The sequence below is a fragment of the Alligator mississippiensis genome, chromosome 13 (assembly GCF_030867095.1).
Source record: "Alligator mississippiensis isolate rAllMis1 chromosome 13, rAllMis1, whole genome shotgun sequence".
NCBI classification, from domain to species: Eukaryota; Metazoa; Chordata; order Crocodylia; family Alligatoridae; genus Alligator; species Alligator mississippiensis.
In genome coordinates, this window is record NC_081836.1 from 53,498,797 (window position 1) to 53,517,671 (window position 18,875).

Consider the following 18,875-nt stretch of genomic DNA (forward strand, 5'->3'; position numbering starts at 1 on the left):
TTTACCACTAGATGTCACTATAATGAACAGTATTACCGGTTTTGCAAGCCATGCATTTTCAAGAGTTGGCAAAAGAAATAATGTGCTGTCCAAAATGTATTTTTTTATTCCAAAGTCATCTTTTACAGTCAATAATAGCATCACGTTCCTTCTACATATTACCTTGGCTATAAATGCAGAATAGATTTTCTCTGGAGAAAATTCACCTTAAGTAGCTATATTCAAACCACTGCCAAAATCTTCTGTTCATATTACTCCTATAAATTATCTTTACAATCACCAATTGGAAGAATACAATCTACACTGATCATGATTAAGTGATTTTCATATAAACAAATTTAGTCTGCATTCAGTTATAGTGAACAGGACATAGCAGGATTGTTAGCATCAGAAATGCAGAAAACAGCACAGAAACTATAAACGACTCTAGGACAATGGCTCTGAACCTTTTAGGCACCCCTGGATAGACTGGAGGCACCCCTTAGAAAATATCAGTTCTTAATTTCCACTTCTTTTTTTTTTTTTGACCGCAGAAAAAGAAACAGAGCAGTTTTTCTGTTGCAAAGAACTCAGAAAGACCGCAACTATGGGTTTCTATTTGAAATGTCTGGGTTTACCTTGTGAATCATGCTTGGAAACCTTAGAGTGTTGAGATCCTTGAAAGGATTTCAAGGCATCTCAGGGTGGGGAAACCCTAACTTGATAAAAGAATCAGTGCTCAAAAAAAAAAAAAAAAAAAGGTTTGAAAGATATTTGTAGGAAGGTTTTTCGTTTATTTCTAATATAGCACCTATCTTATTTTTATCCAAGTAGACAGAAGTTTAAGCATAAAATGTTCTTACCCACTATTTGGCCTCGTACTGCATCGGTATCTGTGGGATTTAGTTTGCATAGATCCAAACGCTGGTCTGCAAATAAAAAAATCAATAGAAAAACTCAACCCAAGAAAATATTGAACTGAAGATAATAAAACTTGCTACTCACTGCTCAAATGTGTATCACAATGGAGTCTTGCAAATTATCTTTTTGAAAGTACACTAGATTGGGAACTATTCTTACATCCAGTATCTTTTAGTCGGCTGATGGCATTGGAGAGGAGTCGGACACACCCCAGGAAGCCAGCTCCCTGTTTCTTGTGGATTTTCTTGTGGTTCCATACGCTGATAGTTATGGAATCTGTTTTCCCAACATATCTAGAGGAACACATATTAAAGGAATTCAAAACTGGGTTCTTCATTACTCCACAAACATTATACTTTCCTCCATTTGGGAAGACTTCTACTGTCCTTTTTTTTTTTTGGTGGGGGGGAGGGGGCGTTACTTTGGTCATACTGTGTTGTAAATAGGGAAACATTTATCCTTTGACAGCATTATTAGTAAATTTGCATGCTGCCATTTTAACATGCTGGTAAACTGATAACGCTCCAATTCTTGTGAATTACAGATCACATCATTAAAAGCTATGCAGCATATGAGCTCATTAATGTAAAAACATTTTTCTTAAATTCAGGCTTTTATTATTTTGAAGAAAATAATGCAACAAGGAGAATGCTTATGAATAGCGTCACTGCAGAGACATAACTAGTATATTATGCTGCGTCTCCAATACGAAAACATGCTTTAAATTCACGCACTTAAGTAGTAAAATGTCCATAAAGAAAAACTTCAGATTTATTTTAACTGCAAGCGATTACAACAAAGTTAAACTTTCTCGACAAGCGTGAGATGGAAGGAAGGTGGCTTGGTTTCAAATGCATTTGATTTTCTGGTTGGACACCTAGAATATTTATGCAGAAAAAATAACTCACAGATCGTAATGCTGGTTCCATTTGGGGTCCAACGTGTTCTTCACAGTGTCAGTTGAATGGCACTGGCCTGACCCATCTACTACTATTTTTGCAAATGGGTCAGGAAGTCCTGCAGAGGGGGGAAAAAAGATACAACAGGATCAAATGCCTCGAAGAAATAGAGAAAAAGAAAACCTGTTTCATCTACTGACAGAGCCAAGATGATACATGTGCATTACAAGGATGTAAGAAGTTTCAGTTTTAAGTGATCGACTTTGTTATCTTACAGAAGGCTAATAATGTGGTCATCTCAAATTTGGCTGTTCTGCTCCTTTTTTGTGCATATTTCCATTTCTTCCCAACCCTGCCAAGAGCTTTTAACATTCTTGCAAGAAAAATTTCCAATTTGCAATCCTCAATTTCTTTTAATATCTTCAGTCCAGACAATGAGTTCCTAATCAGATGTTTGGTTTCTCTTGTGAGTAGAATTATATACTCATAATTCTAATCTATGGAGAATGACTGACTTATTTAAGATACAGATGTCACCTATTAAAATTAACCATAGTCCAATTAAATACATGGGTTTACATTGTAACTATACATTGCTAATCCACTCATGGGCATGGCATTTGGGCTCCAGCACTGGCATGGTAATTTATAGCCTTGACATGCCTTACGAAGAGTTCTTACACCACCTCTGAAAAATATTATTGTTCTTTTGTAAAGGGAACATAGTATGTCACCGCAGTGCCAGTCAGAACCAGGACTTGGGAATTCGTGTCCCCCTCCACTCCTGTGCCTAAGCTGCCTGTCTGTAAGAGTAACAGGAACCTGAGTATTAATGCAATGTTACTGGCAACCCTGAAAATAATCCCTAAACCTACCACAGTAAAAAGTGACATGCACAGCAGGCAAGACAATGATTTACCGTTTAAAAGACAAGGGTGAGAACAGCAGCATAAATTTATAGGGTTAGAAGCGACTTACTGAAGAAATCTTTCTTTGCAAGGTTCTTGGCACATAATACTGCAAAACAAGAACACAGGGTTATGACCTCTGAAAGCCTTGGTTTAAAATAACTTCAATAAACACAGTGATTATGGAACTCACAGTAGAGCTTGGTCTCCATTTTACATTAAAAACAAACAAGTTAAATATGAGCACCGCCATCTTCCTGCCCTCAGTGGTTTTGAGACTAGTATTACTTCCGGGTACATTTACACAGAGAGGCAAAACCCATTGCCTTGACCCTCCTAACTCCACACGAACCAAAAAAAATACGTAGACTGGCATGCATTACTGGCATTCTGTTAATAAGAGCCCACGCCCAAATTACGGTAAGCGCCTTTCTAAGTACGGCAGCTTTAGCGAACTTCCCAAGGCAGAAAGTTCTTTCAGTACGTGATCTGAAGAGGGCTTCTCTTACTCAAGATCAGCACATTGGGATGGTAGATCAGCATCCTTTATTCAAGCCGTTGTTACTATACTAGGATTTTTTTTTTTTTAAACCTTTGGATGTGGCCTCCTACCGATCCCAATTTACTCCGCCGCAATCTGCCGGCAAATTCAGTTTCTCGCACGCAAAGATATTCTGACATTTCATGAAACGAGATGAAAGGGAGGACGAAGTACACATCGCAAGAGCCCTACAGCAGTTTTCAAATACAAAATTCTTTTTGCCCTAGATATGCCAAAATGCTATGCAAAAGAAGACTGACGAAAGGCAGCCAAAGTTCTTCATCGCTGTCTTGAAGGGCCACGATGAGACAGGATTTCTCTCTTCCCAAATCTATAGAAAAGGAGACTACCTCAAAACGAGGTCAAGTGGAAAGGCTAGGTCTAATTATCTCCGTTTCTGAAAGGCTACCTTCTATAACAGACTCCAATCCTTATTAGACTATTAAAGTAAGATCTTTCCAACATCTGGCTTCAGTTCCAAGAAGTTATCAGACATTTACTAAACTCCTGTAACAGGAGTTAAATCTAATATTAATCTTACTATCTTAAAGTTAGGTATTACCTTGGCTCAGAGAAGACAACTAGAAAAAACAGTGTTTAATTTATGTAACACTTACTACTTGTTGAAAAAGTTCCCTTTCTGCCCAGATGACACTTCATCAAGATGCTCACATAAATAAAAATGACAGTGTAAAAATTTTTTTAAATCAACAACCCCTCTTATCCCTAGCTTGTCTTGAGGCTAAGAGGTTCCTCTCGCACCCCAAATCATCACTGGAAGCGTCACTTTTCCCAGTCTAGACTCAGAGAAGTAGTGGCAGGAAAACCATCTCGGCAAGTCTGTGTTTGTATAGCCCTTTTGTTTTCTAGACACTCTGCTACCTGCTTCTGCCTTGACCAGGTTGGATGAAGAAAAGGCTATCAAAGAACCAGTATGATCAAAACCAGCGCCGCACTAGCTCATAATGATGTGGAACCAAGTGAAGCAGTCCAAACTAGTTTGCCATTCAGCCTGAGTGAACAGCAAAAATGAAATCAGTTTTAAATCCTTTGCTTAGCAACAATTAAAGAAATAGCAAAAAATAAATTTAAATACATTTTTATTGGTCTTTTTCTTTTTTTTTTTTTTTAAATTGCCAGACTGCCTGATCACAGAATCCTTCATTCATAAACCTTATTTCTGCTTTGGAAAAAAAGGAGAAAAAAAACTTAAGAGAATAAATATATTGTGGGGAGCAGCAGTGGGCTGAGGGGTTGTGAAGCAAACTCATAAGTGTCACACTAGTTGAAATGTCTATTTTAAAAAGTCCCCTTAAATACTGGAGTTTTTCAGCCTCTTACCACAGTTCCCAACTAGAATTTTTTAAAGCAGAAATAGGGGGAAATTTCCAAAACAAGACAGAGCCCTACACACAAATCTCACTGTTATATTTAATTACTGTTAACCCCAATTTTGGGGCGTTTTCTTGTAGCTACCTATTGGTAACAGCTTTTGCATGAGAGTTACTGCAAGCTCTTTAGCAATGAAAGAATGAGATTCAAATTATTTTTACCAGTTTTTGGTCTGCTCTAGTTGCCGTCTGCTGCCAATTTTAGTGTTGCAATCTGTGAAACCCACAATTTTAGGGAAAAAAATTATTATTTCTTTCTAGTAGCATAAAAATACTGTCGCATAACAAATAGCCAAGAAGGTTTTACAGAGCAATCTCAGCAGCCCGCCTGCCAAAGCCGTGTCTTTGGCTCCATTCCATTATTTGCACACTAAACTCACTGAAGCAAAAATACTTTCAGCTGCCCTGTCAGTGGGTTTACTTTATAAAACACACACAAAAAAAGCTCTCTAGATTTATAAACGCAAGTAAACAGATAGGTGACAAAAGGTGCTCCGTGAGCACTGTGGTAGGAACTGGTCCTGGTGATACCTGCCAGACTTTCATAAAGTGCACTGACACCAATGAAGCTTTACTGGCACTCTGCTGCCTGGGTTATTTTTGTGGGTTGCAACATTATAATAAGGTTTGCTGCTTGTTGGTGTGAAAAAAAAATATGTCACTGCATCAGTTGCAAAAATGGGGGTTAAGCATGCCATATTGCTTGCTGCCTTCTGGATTCTGGTTCAGTTGCATACAACGGGGCAGATCCTACTGCACCTATTAGGCAACTAAGTGGATGTAGGCATCTACACGTGATCCTGTTGCAACCTGTTGGAGTCTCTGAAAACCCATTAGTGCATCTATTTTTGTAACATGCTGTCATCTAAGCCTTAAAGCTAAGTCATAAAAAAGCAGTGAAGAGTAGGACGATCCACCCACCTTTTGTATTAACAGGTTTTCAGGGACTAGAGCAAAGTAGAATAAGATCACATTTCCGTGCCTAATAGGTGAAGTAGGATCTGGTCCAATATTCTTTACTTTCTGTTCAGCCGTTGTGTCATCTTGAGGAGCACTTTTGCATGCATGCCACAAAAGCCTTTATATCTAAAGGGTAATATTTATTAATGGTTTGGGGATCATTAGAAATTAAATGCTGTGTAAGTACTTGCCATTACCAGGGGTGACATCAAAGGCCAGCTGCATAAAGCATGACTGCAGAAGCATATTTGCCAGGAAGGAGGGAAGTTTTGTCTTTTCCCTCAATGTCAATGCTCACTTCAGAGACCTCTTCAGTGCAGAAGTAACTTGAGTTCCTACACCCAAGGTCCTCCTCTTGAATTGGCTAAGCTCAAGTGAGAGTGCCCACAACGCAAAATAACGCGAGCAGCTGCATCTTTGGTGCTGGTGTCTGGCACTAAAACTCGGATCATCTTCCAGGTTTCACAAGCACTGTCATAAGCTGAATCGCTACGATTTCTTCCCCCACTGAACTTGTTTTTCCGACACAAAAGAATTACGGGAAGGCACTGGAGGACCTGCAGCTAGCACAGGGCACTGGCCTGCATCCATGCCAAAGGAATAAAGTTTGCATTTTAGCCACCCCCTCCTCCTCGTCTCAGGCCAGCCAACTCAAGTTAACAGCAACAATGCAAGTCAAAGCAAGGCTTTGGGCGTGTGGACAGGACTTGAGTTGGGAACATCCAAGTTAGTGTTCAAGTAACGTCTGCAGAGAAAAATAAGCCTTCTGAGAATGCTCCTTTCCTCTCATGTATTATAAGATACTAGAAGAGCTGTACTGGTCACCTCTGTTCTTCCCCTGGGCATAACAGGTTGTCACAAGTGTATTTTTGACGGCATTCTAGTGGACGCTCAGCTCCATGTTATGCTTAATCAGCCATCAGTCCAAACCGCTAGGCCGGAGGACTGAAAAACAAATGTTTTCAAATGAACTTCTCTCTCTCACATTAGCACTTCAGTTGACCATTTCTATTAAAAGCATCAACATTTTTAGTGATGTTGTTTGGGTTCCTGTTTGTACAGACTAGTGAAAAAAAACTTTAGGAAATAGGAGAAGTTGACATGGGAAACAGAAAGCCCTACCAAATAAATGACGCATCATAATTAATGCTACATGTCAGTCAAGGGCAAAAGGCTGCAAACTAGCTGAGATATTATTTCTGTATTTTGAAGACTTCAGATCTGCTTTAATGTTTTCAGAGGGCATATAATATGCAACTCCCAAACACAGTGGGCATGTCTACACAAGGTGCTTTACAGTGCAGTAGAGCCAATTACTGCGCAGTAAGCATCCACGTCTACACATGCAGATACGTACTGCACAGTAACTGGTTCTAATTGCGAGTAAATCTGCTACCTGCAAATACAAGTAGCAAATTTACTCGAGATTAGTAACTGTGCAGTAAGTAGTGCATGTGTAGACACCTGACCGTGAGCAAACTTGCTCCCAGTCAGCCAGGCAGCAGGGAGCAGATTACTCCCTGCACCCAGGAGCTGCCTGCTGCTAGGGCACGAGAACCAGGGCAGGGACAGTGTCCCCATGCCCCAGCAGCAGGGAGCTCCTAGCCCCTGCTCATGATAGAGTGGAGCTGGGAACTGTCCCGGCCAGGGGCAGATCCTGGCCCCGTGCCCCAATCAGGTGATCGAGGCATGGAACTTGGAAAGAGCTACAGGGGAGGGGCTAGTCCCAGCCCCCTGCCCTGATCCTCCCGTGGGGCAGGTAGTAGTGAGCCCCTGGCTGGGTAGGGGCTCCCACTGAGCCAGGGAATGACTGTTAGTTGCCCTTCCCCTGCAGCTCTTTCCAAATCCCCTGCCCCTGATCAGGGAGCCAGGGCCAGGAGCACCCTGCTGGTGGGGCAAGGAGACACTGTCCCCACCTGGGCTCCTGTGGCAGAGCCAGCCCTAGCAGCAGGCAACCCCCAGGGGCAGGGAGCAATCTGCGAGCCCCCCTGCCAGGAGACAGCTCTCACCTGGCCCCATGCTCCCTGCCTGCCTCTGGGCTAGCACCCAGGGGGAACCTAGACCTCCCCCTGGCTGGTGCAGGGACAGAAGCAGACTGCTGCCAGAAGCACCAGATCTCTCGCATCCCTGCACGTGTAGACGCCTACCCGGGGTGGGTTTACTCTACAATAATTTAGTAAACCACCCCCTTCCTGCCCCACCCCTGGAGCAGATGCATGTGTAGACGTGCCCAGTGGTGACCTAAAAAGGATAATCTTGGTTGCCACTATAAAAAGAACAGAATACTATTCTATAGCTATAGTTATTTATGCATTTGATTTAAGAGCCATTTCCCAAATTGATGGTTTTCTACTGTTTATATTTATTCTTAAAACTACTTTTTTTTTTTTTTTCAGGCAGCAATATATTCCATTATTCAAAGCTCAAACACAGGAGGAAAAAAACCCCAAAACCTGAATGACGTTTCTGAGGGCTGCAAAGCAAGCCAAAGTGATCTGAGTGTTAAAAAAAAAAAAAAGAGACAGCAACCACACACCACATGCTGCATTAAACTCCAGAATACTGTGATCCAAGATTAAAGACCTTAGCTGAATCTGTTAATTGAAATCACTTCTCATCCAAATGGCTCACTGTAGTTTGTGTGGAAAATATTCCGAATATCACCATCAACCCCCCCTAACCTGCCTTCGAGAGAACAGTTCTGCTAGCTATTTCTATGTGCATACCCTTAAATGAGACTTCACTGCAGATAAATGTCTCTGTTTTTATTTCCACCACTAGGCAACACTTGAAGGTTTTAAATGTTCTCTCTTCGGTTAGCAATCACTTATACTTGATAGGGTTTTGAAGGAGAAAGCAGCAGTTTAACAAAAAAGGAAAACCACTAAAGGTACCAAGTGTGTAAAGATACAGAGACTTTAAAGCTAACCACTAAAACATACTAAAGTTAAAGTTAAATCACCCACAAACACCAGTGCACCCAGTCTATTCACCTCTTGCTTTCTCTGTATTCATTTTTTGCTTTGACTTAAATTTTGCAAAGGAACTCCTAAAAACAAAACAAAACAAAAAAGGGGGGGAAGGGGCAGGGGCAGAGGCCTCCTGTACAGTTCAGGCTTTGAAAGGTGTCTGAAGGTTTAATGTATTTAACTTTTCAGTAATCAAATCTGGATCTCTCTGGTACCTAATGCTGAGCGAGGAGAAGCTTAAATTGAAGGCTTATACAGTACAGAGTCCGTGCAACCTGTAATTAGAACATTTTGCAGACATAACACGGCTCACTTTTATTAATGATAGGCAGTGTCACTGCACTGATAAAGTTTACAATCTGACAAGCAAGTGAGCAAGGAAGAGATTCAATGAAAGCACAGATCAGATTCTAACATATTTAACGCATTCTACAAACTCAAGCTAGCACGCTTAAGACCTGAAAATATTTCACTCTGCTCCTACAAAGATTTCTCTCAATTAACAAAGAAAAAGGGTTGCTAGACTTATATTTCCCCAAGTCTCTATGCAGCCCTTTTATGTAGAATAAAGTAAAGCCACTTTTCTAGGTGCATTCTTTTATGGGCTGCAACTTACTTTATATACCTAGCTAGAAATATTTGGCATCTTTGAAGTGATCTGCAAGAAGCCATGCACTGAGAAAAAGCCATTTTATTAATCCAGAGCTAGTGATTAACGTGACAAGAAAACATCTAGTTAGCAAAGGATAAAAATAAATAAATAAATAAATAAATAAAAATCAGCTCTACATAAGAACATAAGTATGACAGTTCTCACAATTTGGGCTCACTAGGGGCCTCTTCAGAAGAGCGCAAGGGCCCAGCACAATGCAGGATAAAACAGGAGATCTATGCAGGAGAAGCAAATTCAATTGGGCCTGTATGTGCCTGTGGGAAGGTACCTAATTGGGTGGATATGAAACTAGGGGACATGCATGAGTTATGGAACTGGTTAAAGGGATTTGGGGGGAGGAGAAGGAAGACTGGTAACTGAATTCAGTTAATACTGACATTTTGAAATGTATGCAAATTTAATTTGCCAGATGCTGAAAAGCATGGAAATCGAAAGCAAAACTGGTCAAGATGGGGAGAGGCACATTGTATTTTCACATACCTTTCTTCATCTCTCTCTGTCATTACCTACCCATAATTAGTGCTGAACCCAAACGCTACTTCCTAGTTAAGTATTTCCTTAAATGCCCCTAAAATCCTAGGGTCCTTATATTTATGATCCACTGGTGCCTCCTAATACAGCAAAACCATGCTTACCCTCACTCCTCTCCTGCACCTTTGTGTCAAAAACCTTCCTACTCCCCCCGCATATATTTCCTCTTCTGCAGTGAGCCAGGAAATACAAAAAGTCAGAAATATTTGGTTAGCGTAGCCATCCCCACCCCAAACACTCAGTCTTTGAAAGTGGGGCAGTCTCTGCAGGTTATCTGCCAGTCCTAAACATGTGGCCCCTAGCTATATTTGAGACCTACCTACTAGCTGCACCTCTTATCTGAATCCCCCCCACTTTTACCAGATACCCTCCTCGGCCCTGTAACAGGAAGACAACTTGGACTGTAGACCAGCAGTTCCCAACCTTGAGGTTGCAACCCCCAATTGGGGTCACAACAATAAAAAAAAAAGTGTGGTTGCAAAGACACTTGACTTACAAATTTAAAAAAAAGCAAGAAAGGGCAGGTTCCCCTTGCAGCTGGCAGAGTTCCAGCCTGCAAGGGGCTGCTTGGGGCTGGGGGGAGTGGGAGGAGGGCATGTGGCACCCCCTGCCTGATGGCATGTGTGCATGCACACATGTGGTAGCCAGGCAGTGTGGAAAGCAGCTCCCTCCAGATAAGTCTATGGGGTGCAGATTAAGGCCACCATGATGAGAGAGGGAGAGGAGGAAGGGAGGCCTGGGGCTGGGGACACTGCTCAGCTGGGCCAGTGCATGGGGCCCAGGGCTGGGGCAGGAATGCAGGGCCCACCTGAGGGAGCAGGATGGAGCCATGGGTGGCTCATCCAGGGGGCTGGCTCCCCACCACTGTGCATGCTCCTGGGGAGGGAGGCATGGGGGGGCACATGCCTCCCAGATTTATGCATGGGGTGGAAAAGGATACATACTGCCCGCTGTGGGCTTGGGACTCCCCACCCTTCTGACCTCACCCTGGGGTCATGCTGGGTTTGTCCACAGCCCAGTAGGCAGGATCCAGCGGGGGAGAGCAGAGCATGGTGGGAGCCGCACACCAGCCACACCCCCACGGTGAGGCACCCCGTACCCACCTGGCAGCAGCAAGGGAGGGTGCAACTCTGCACTGCTGTCTCTGCTGCTGCTGGGTGGGTGGGCAGGGTGTGCTTCGTCATGGCAGCACGGCTGGCGTGGGGGTCCAAGCAGCAACACCAAGCCTTCCTGCCCCACTCTGCCCTCCCATGCCACGTCCTACCCACTGGGCCACAGAGGTCCCAGGGGGTAGGGTAGCAGGGTGGGAAGCCCTAAGCCCACAGCAGGCAGCCTGCATCCTCTCCCCCACCAAGGGCTCCACTCTGGCCATGCTGCCTACCAGGGAGAGGGGATGTTGATCTTGCCTGCATCATTTTGGGATCACAAAACAATTTCCAATATTTCAATGGGGTCATGCTGAGGAAAAGGCTGGGAAGCACTGCTTTAGATGGCCATTTTCAAAGAGGGCTATGCATCATTCCCATTTTAAGCTCAATAAGAGAGAGCTGAGAACAGAACTCACATCTCCCAACTACCAGGTTAGTATTATATTAACAAGACAGTGCTGCCCTGACACTTGAATGAAACACAGGCACAGACCTTCGTTGGGAAGAAAGTAAAAGCCTCATACTTTTCAGATCTAGTGCATATGCCAGAAGTACAACCCTGGGAAAATAAATCAAACACTCTTTCCTCTTTCTAACAAACACTGCCATCAAATTTGATCGAGTAGAATCACAGAATCCTAGAAGTCGGGTCAGAAGGGACCTTGTAGATCTTCAAGTCCTACCCCCTGCCTGGGCAGGAGGAAAACTGGGCTCAAATGACCCCAGCCAGGTAGGCATCACGCCGCTTCTTACAGACCCCCAGGGTAGGAGCTAGCACCACTTCCCTCGGAAGTCGGTTCCAGATCCTAGCCGCCCTGACTGCGAAGTAGTTCTTACAGATGTCTAATCTAAACCTACTCTCCAACAACTTGTGGCCATTATTCCTTGTTATCCCAGGGGGGCACTGGGGGAAACAAGGTCTCCCCCAAACCCTTCTGGTCCCCCCTAGTGAGTTTATAGATGGTCACAAGGTCCCCCCTCAGCCTTCTCTTGTGAAGGCTGAACAGGTTCAGGTCCCGTAGCCTCTCTTTGTAGGGTCTGTCCTGCTGTCCCCGGATCATGTGGGTGGCCCTCCTCTGGACCCTCTCAATGTTGTCCACATCCCTCTTGAAGTGGAGTGCCCAGAACTGGACACAGTACTCCAGCTGTGGCCTGACCAGTGTCGCGTAGAGGGGGAGGATCACCTCCTTGGCCCTACTTGAGATGCACCTGTGGATGCACGATAAGGTCCGGTTAGCCCTGCCAACCATGACCTCACATTGTTGGCCCATGTTCATCTTGGAGTCAATGATGACTCCAAGATCCCTTTCTGCCTCCGTGCTCTCAAAAAGGGAGTTTCTCATCTTATAAGTGTGCTGCTGGTTACTACTGCCCAAGTGTAGCACCCTGCACTTGTCAGTATTGAAACGCAACCTGTTTTTGTTAGCCCACCCCTGCAACCTATCCAGGTCTTGCTGCAGTATTTCCCTCCCTACTAGCGTGCCCACCTGACCCCAAGTTTTGGTATCATCAGCAAAGTAAATCTTCTATGAAATGCTCACAAATAGACTGCCATCCACTTAGGAGTACATTATGCTCTCATTCTTTAGCTACAGTCTATCACATACTGGACACAATGCGGAGATACCCATTATTATTCTCATTGCAGTGCAAACTTCCCAAACAAAACTTTCGGCTTGAAATTTAGAAGTCAGGAATTATAATTGTGTAATTCCATCGCAGCTTTTTATATGCAAAGCATCTTGAGATTTGTCTGCTGTTCATTTTATGCATGTAGATTCAATGCACCCAAGTTACAGTTGCTGTAGTAACCATAATTCTTGACTTGAGACTTTTATTTCTTAAACCAGGAGCGCTCATCTCCTAGCTCATGGACCAGATCCAGCCCATGGAGCCATGTCATTCGGCCGGCAAGGTAACCATGCTTCTGAAAATGTGGTGGTAGGGGAACGGTGACAGCTAACTGCTGTTTCCTTGCTGTCATGTTTCTAGACCCAGAGAGTCCTGCCGGTTGGACAGCATGACCCTGTGTCCTAGACTGAGCATGTGGAGCCAATCAAGGTGGCACGAGACCAAGTGAGGCCAAGTGATCCTGGCATGCAGAGGCAACACAGGGGCTGATCCTGGCACACAGACCAGCGCCATACAACTCATCTGACCTGTGGAGTCAAAACATTGAGCACCATGGTCTTAAATTAACTTTTTTTTTTTTTTAAAGGAAAAATAAAATAAGCAATTCTATATGAATGTTTTGCACCGATATAGGATCGCACATTGAAATAAGCACTGATGCTCAGAGTTCTGGATCACTGACACAAGTTAAAAATGTGCTGCAAAGTCCTATGCAGCAGATCATTTTCTTCAAATTGCATCAAAATTTTGAAGGAATCAATCCCTACTGAAGTTTGAAAAATCAAGCTGTTAGTTACCCAAGCACTTAAAAAGCATCTGGAAAAAAATTCTTAAAGCATGAGAAACATGTTCCTCCACCCACATGCACTCATAACTCAGATTCCAAACTAAATTTTACCAAAAACTTGCCAAAACATATTCTGCACTTTTAACGCTTGCTGCTTACAAGAGAACTTTTTTTCCAGTGATGTACAAATGTCAGTACATGACAGACACTTGATCAAAAGTTACGTGTTCGGCCTAAAGTCAGAGAGAGCAAATCTGGGGCAAAGCTGAGAATTAAACTCGTCTCCCCTTCTAGCCATTACTCCACTCTCCTAGCCTTTCCATAAAATAAGTACTTTTTTGAACACTATAAGCATTCTAAGCCATAGTATGAGCAATGTGCATATGTTTTCCTGCAATGCATTAGACGAGTAGCAAGTAGTTAATGCAGCTGAAAACCTGGAATCTGAATTTAAGTATTCATTCCAACTAGGAAAGATGAAAAAGTTATGAAGATTAACCTTAAAGACAAGTTTAAGCTACAGCTGAAATCAAGCCTTTGAGATAACATTGACAGTGCCACACACATTGGGTGGGGAAGTACAAACAAAGTGAAATGCAGAGTACAAAGTCCACATACCAGATTGTGCCAACCTAAATACCAGGAGGGCAGATTTTTGCAAGTAGAGGGGACCATTTAAGTCCCAATTCAGGTAACTAAATTTTTTCTTAAAATACAATGAGCAGTTTTAAAATACATTATTTTAGTTCTTGTTCTTCTACTGTCTGTTCTCTATTCTTTTATCCAAAGCAAAAAAGATCAACAGCATTAAGTACATTTATGTTTTTGTAACCAGTTCATGAGGCTCAAAAGACAAGTGTGGAGTCATGCCCACAAAGCAGCTTTATTTCCACTCCCCTCTCAAAGCATATCCTTGTATCAAACAAGCTTGACAATCTTTACAAATAAAGTACACACCTATATATTTTGAGGTTTGATTTTGGGGTTTTTTTTCCATCATAGAAAAATCAGAGCTCCTCCTGCCCCCTTTGCTCATCAGGACATGGGTCCAACTGCGGCTGTCCCCCACCCCACCTCCTGCTGCTTTATGGTGCTGTGCAGCCCTGACATGCTGGTGCCCCCCATAGGGATCCCGGTGGCAGCAGCGAATCTCACCGCCCCACTCCGCCCTCCCGCACTGGGTCGCAGGGGCAGCTTGGTGCCAGTATGCAGCCCCATACCCCACTGTGGGTACACAAATCTGGGGAGCACATGCCCCCCCCATACCCTGCCAACACTTTGCCTATGGCACCCAACCCCTCCTCAGGAGGGCACGTAGCAGCAGGGAGCCAGCCATCCCCTCCAGACAAGCCACCCAAGGCTTCATCCTGCTCCCTGGCTGCACATTCCCATCCCGTCCCTGGGCCTCGTGCACTGCCTGGCTGGGCAGCACCCCCAGTACCAGCTGCCAACCCTGCCCAACTCCTTCCTTCACCATGGGGGCTTGGTGCGAGCTGCCACTTCCTCAATCTGCCTGCCCTCCTGCACCACCTATGCCCCCCCATAGACTTACCTGCGAGCAGCTGGGGAGCCATTCTCCACCATGCTGCCTGGGGCTGTATTGCTGGCCACATGCACATGTACACACATGCATGTGAAGTCCCCTGCCTCTGACTGGCCTCCTCCTGCTGTCCCCAGTCCCGAGCAGCCCCTTGCAAAGGGAAATCCACGGTTTCCCGCATTTTTCTCCTTTAAAGGAGAAAATCTGTGCTTTTCTACAGTAAATGGAAAACCTGGATCCCTGTTCATTGTCAAGTATTGTCTCTGTCCCCGTTTAGACACATTGTTAGGCTCCAAAGAATTCATTTACAAAATGAATGGTTTACAAAAAAAGGGGAATTTTTTTCACATTCACAGGCTTCATATGTTTGGTAGCAGAAAACTGCATCTAAAATGTAACAAGGCAACACCATGGTAGTAGTGACTACTGCCAAATGGTAGATGGCTCTAAAACCTTTTACCAAGTCGTGGGCTGGGCTCTGGTTTTAATCCAACAATCCTTTTCCATTCCTGTATTTTGTCCCTTACATTGTGTCCCACTCAGTCTCCCTACGTCCATCCTGCACCTGGGACTGACTTCTTAAGTAACTCAACAAAGCCTGTTTTGGCAAGCCAAATGTTTGCCTCTCAATCTCCTCCTGCAACGAAATACATTTCTCACACCAGCTTGTATATCACTGGGTCCTGGCAGTTTCCCACTCCCACTGTAGGTCTTTATCCTATATTCTCCATCCAAAGGGCAAGCATTTTTTCCCCATTTCAAATCCTGAAATTTCCATGTGAAGTAGTGTTTTGTGACTCTGCCAAGCACCGGTTGGGATTTACAGTCCCTCATGTAGAGTGTATCAATCTTCAGAAACTGCCTTCAATGCAAAACGCTATTTAATTTACTTGGGGAAAGCCATGCCAAGAGAGACAAGGACAGAATTCCAATTAATGGTATGCAGTAAAAATGAATTATGTGAAATAAAATTTCAGACACAGACAATAAGACAGGAAAATGAAAAATCTGGATATTTGTTCTAATAAGATACAAGAAAAAGTATTTAAATGAAAATAAGTCTACTGGTAATTTTATGGACAGCGGAATTTTTTTTGTGACAGATCAATGTCTGGTTCTCATCAAATGTTCAACAGGTTGCAACAGCTTAAAAACAAGATCAATGTTATTTCAAAAATGAATGGAGTTATGTGTAAGCTGTAAACTATGTAGCCTACTAATTCATCCCATAAGAATTCAGATGTATTAATATGCAGGACTTTTGTTAAACAACTTATAGGGAACACTATCTTGAGTGGAAGATGCAGACCTTATTTTAGCTAAAGCTTGGCACTTAGCTGATGTTGGAATTGGAAGCCACCAGAAAGGGAAAAAGAGCTTTAAGAACAATATCAGATAGGAGGAAACGAAGAGTAAATGTAATCCTGCTTAAATACATAATTATAAAGAAACCTTAAAACTGAAATGTAATCTTGAAAGAAACATTGGCCGAACAACAAAATAAGACTTTACAGGATACCCCATGCACATGCTCCTGTACAGCTCAGTGATGGAACTGGAACTAACCAACCACTTCCTATACATTGGATCGCGAGGAACAGTTTCAACCACAAATTAACCTCTGATACCAAAAGTTCAACTTCTTAGCACAGTCATACTGTGCTCCCAAATATGAATACTTGTTCCAAAAGACTTAGCCAAATTCTTGAAGTACAAACACGTTAAGAATCATTCTTCTGATTGATTCACCACTGAAACACCACTAGCTGGAAATACCTGTCAGAAAAAAAAAAAAAAGAGTACTGAAACAGAAGCAAGTTGTTTTTATTCATTGCCCACGTTTGACCATGTGAACATTACAAATGAAGTTTTGACATCCGGTATCACACATCATTGCCTCTGGGCTTCTCCAACTGTTACTGAACCTAATTTAGCCACTTATGGCCAACCATGTGGTGGACACAGTCAAACCACATTCACATTCAACACCAGTTGCAGGAACTATGATCTTCTCTAGAGTCACACTGTCAACAAGACTACAAGTCAACTAACTTTAAGAGTTAACCAACTCCCACCAATTCATAGATGTTAGGGTCGGAAGGGACCTCAATAGATCATTGAGTCTGACCCCCTGCATAAGCAGGAAAGAGTGCTGGGTCTAGATGACCCCAGCTAGATGCCTAGCTAACCTCCTCTTGAAGACCCCCAGGGTAGGGGAGAGCACCACCTCCCTTGGGAGCCCGTTCCAGACCTTGGCCACTCGAACTGTGAAGAAGTTCTTCCTAACGTCCAATCTAAATCTGCTCTCTGCTAGCTTGTGGCCATTGTTTCTTGTAACCCCCGGGGGTGCCTTGGTGAATACTCACCAATTTCCTTCTGTGCCCCCGTGATGAACTATACAGTAAGTTACTGCGCAGTAAGTGGAAATAGGCCAGTGTCTACACATGCAGGCATTCAAGCGTATTAACGCTGTGTGTGGACTGACTTGGGACTAAAGCCCACACACTGTTACTGCATAGTAAGGTATCTACATGTGCAATATTGTGCAGTAACTAATCAGGCATAAATTTGATACATGAATGATGCAGGCATCAAATTTATACTCAAGTTGGTATCAATCCACTGTATCCGGAAAAACACAACTGTAAAGAAATTAATGCACTTATTAATCTGTTTTTGTTTCTGTTAAATCTTCTTTAAATCTACCTTACTTCAAAAGGGCAAGACAGACAATAACTTGATAAGATCCCAGAACAATATAAGGAGGCTCATGGAAATCTGAAGATTAAGACCGGTGTTTTCAAACGTAAGTCCCTATGTTGCACCTAAACATAATTTGAGGCACCTAGAGTACAAATCTAATTTTAAGAAAGGCATTCAAGACCTGGAACTCCCACATATTTCAAACAGAAACCATGAGCAAAAAAAGAAAAAAAGGATTCAAGATCAGACCAAATATTTAGATATTTAAATATGGATAAAGGTGTCTGAATTCAGAAAAAAGTTTGAAAGTTTTGACATAAATGTGTGAGCATCCTATGTTGGGGAAGGGCAAGCAAGGTGTCCAAATTTTATTAGGAATTCAAATAAGCGTTAGGGTGCCGGCCTTGATTTTAAATACAGCACGTCTATTCCCCGATTAGAACATTACTCTCAAATTTTGGAAAGCGCTATGATAAATTTCACAATAAATGTTCTACGTGTTCATGCTGTTATTAAATCTTCTCAATCTATGTGTTCCAATGTATTTATTGGATAGTTTTTTAAAATGATTTTTCTTATTAGCATTTGGAAATTTAAGTGTACCCCAAAGTCTCCAGTGAAGCTTCCTTGTGTGGAGCTAAAGTGTACAGAAAGTACTGCACAAATAATTGTCTATACAAATTTAAAATATCACATTTATCTTTCATTTCTTGATCCTTTTGCAGCATCTATTGAACCTAACAAAAAAATATCACTGCTTTCTATTAAAGGAAAGCTGCTGATCTGTTGATGAAATGCCCCTAGTAAGGAATGGAATTTAACATCAAAGCTTGTATGTCTGGTAAGCAACCAAAGGGTTTGTGGTTTAGGAGTAAGCAATCTTCTCTGAATTTTGTAAGAACAAGGCAGCAGTGTGCACATAGATCTGTGCTTTCTTCTTGCTAGACAAAAAGATTCTTGTACGCAGCCATATAAGGAAGCTGTGCACATACACTCTCCAGTTTGTCTAATCATATATTAGTCATCCAAGTGGTAAATCCCTAAAAGCACTGGCTTGGGGCATATAAATGCTTGATGAACCAAGTTACATCGATGCCTGCGTGGTTTCCAAACAGTAAGCGAGATGCATTTCCTGGTGTGGAAGAAACACGTGACTATTCCCATGCCTGAGGAAATGTGGGTCAATAAGCATGCATCCTACTGCTGAATCTACAGACTCTCGAGAGACTAGCAACAGTGCGATTCAGGAGCACACGGTACATATATTAATGAAGTTCCCACTGCTCTGCTCCA

At 42.8% G+C, this 18,875-nt stretch overlaps 1 protein-coding gene across 2 annotated transcripts in view; it reads right to left on the reverse strand.

The window, feature by feature from the left end:
• The window catches only part of SMURF1 (SMAD specific E3 ubiquitin protein ligase 1), a 56,715-nt gene that overhangs the window by 23,486 nt on the left and 14,354 nt on the right, over positions 1-18,875 (reverse strand). For both annotated transcript variants that reach the window (XM_014604332.3, XM_014604331.3), the window contains exons 2-5: positions 2,778-2,816; positions 1,809-1,917; positions 1,060-1,193; positions 843-908 (exon numbers count right to left, since the gene is read on the reverse strand). In XM_014604332.3, coding sequence (XP_014459818.1) covers positions 843-908; positions 1,060-1,193; positions 1,809-1,917; positions 2,778-2,816 — 348 coding nt within the window. The remainder of the gene's footprint in view (positions 1-842; positions 909-1,059; positions 1,194-1,808; positions 1,918-2,777; positions 2,817-18,875) is intronic.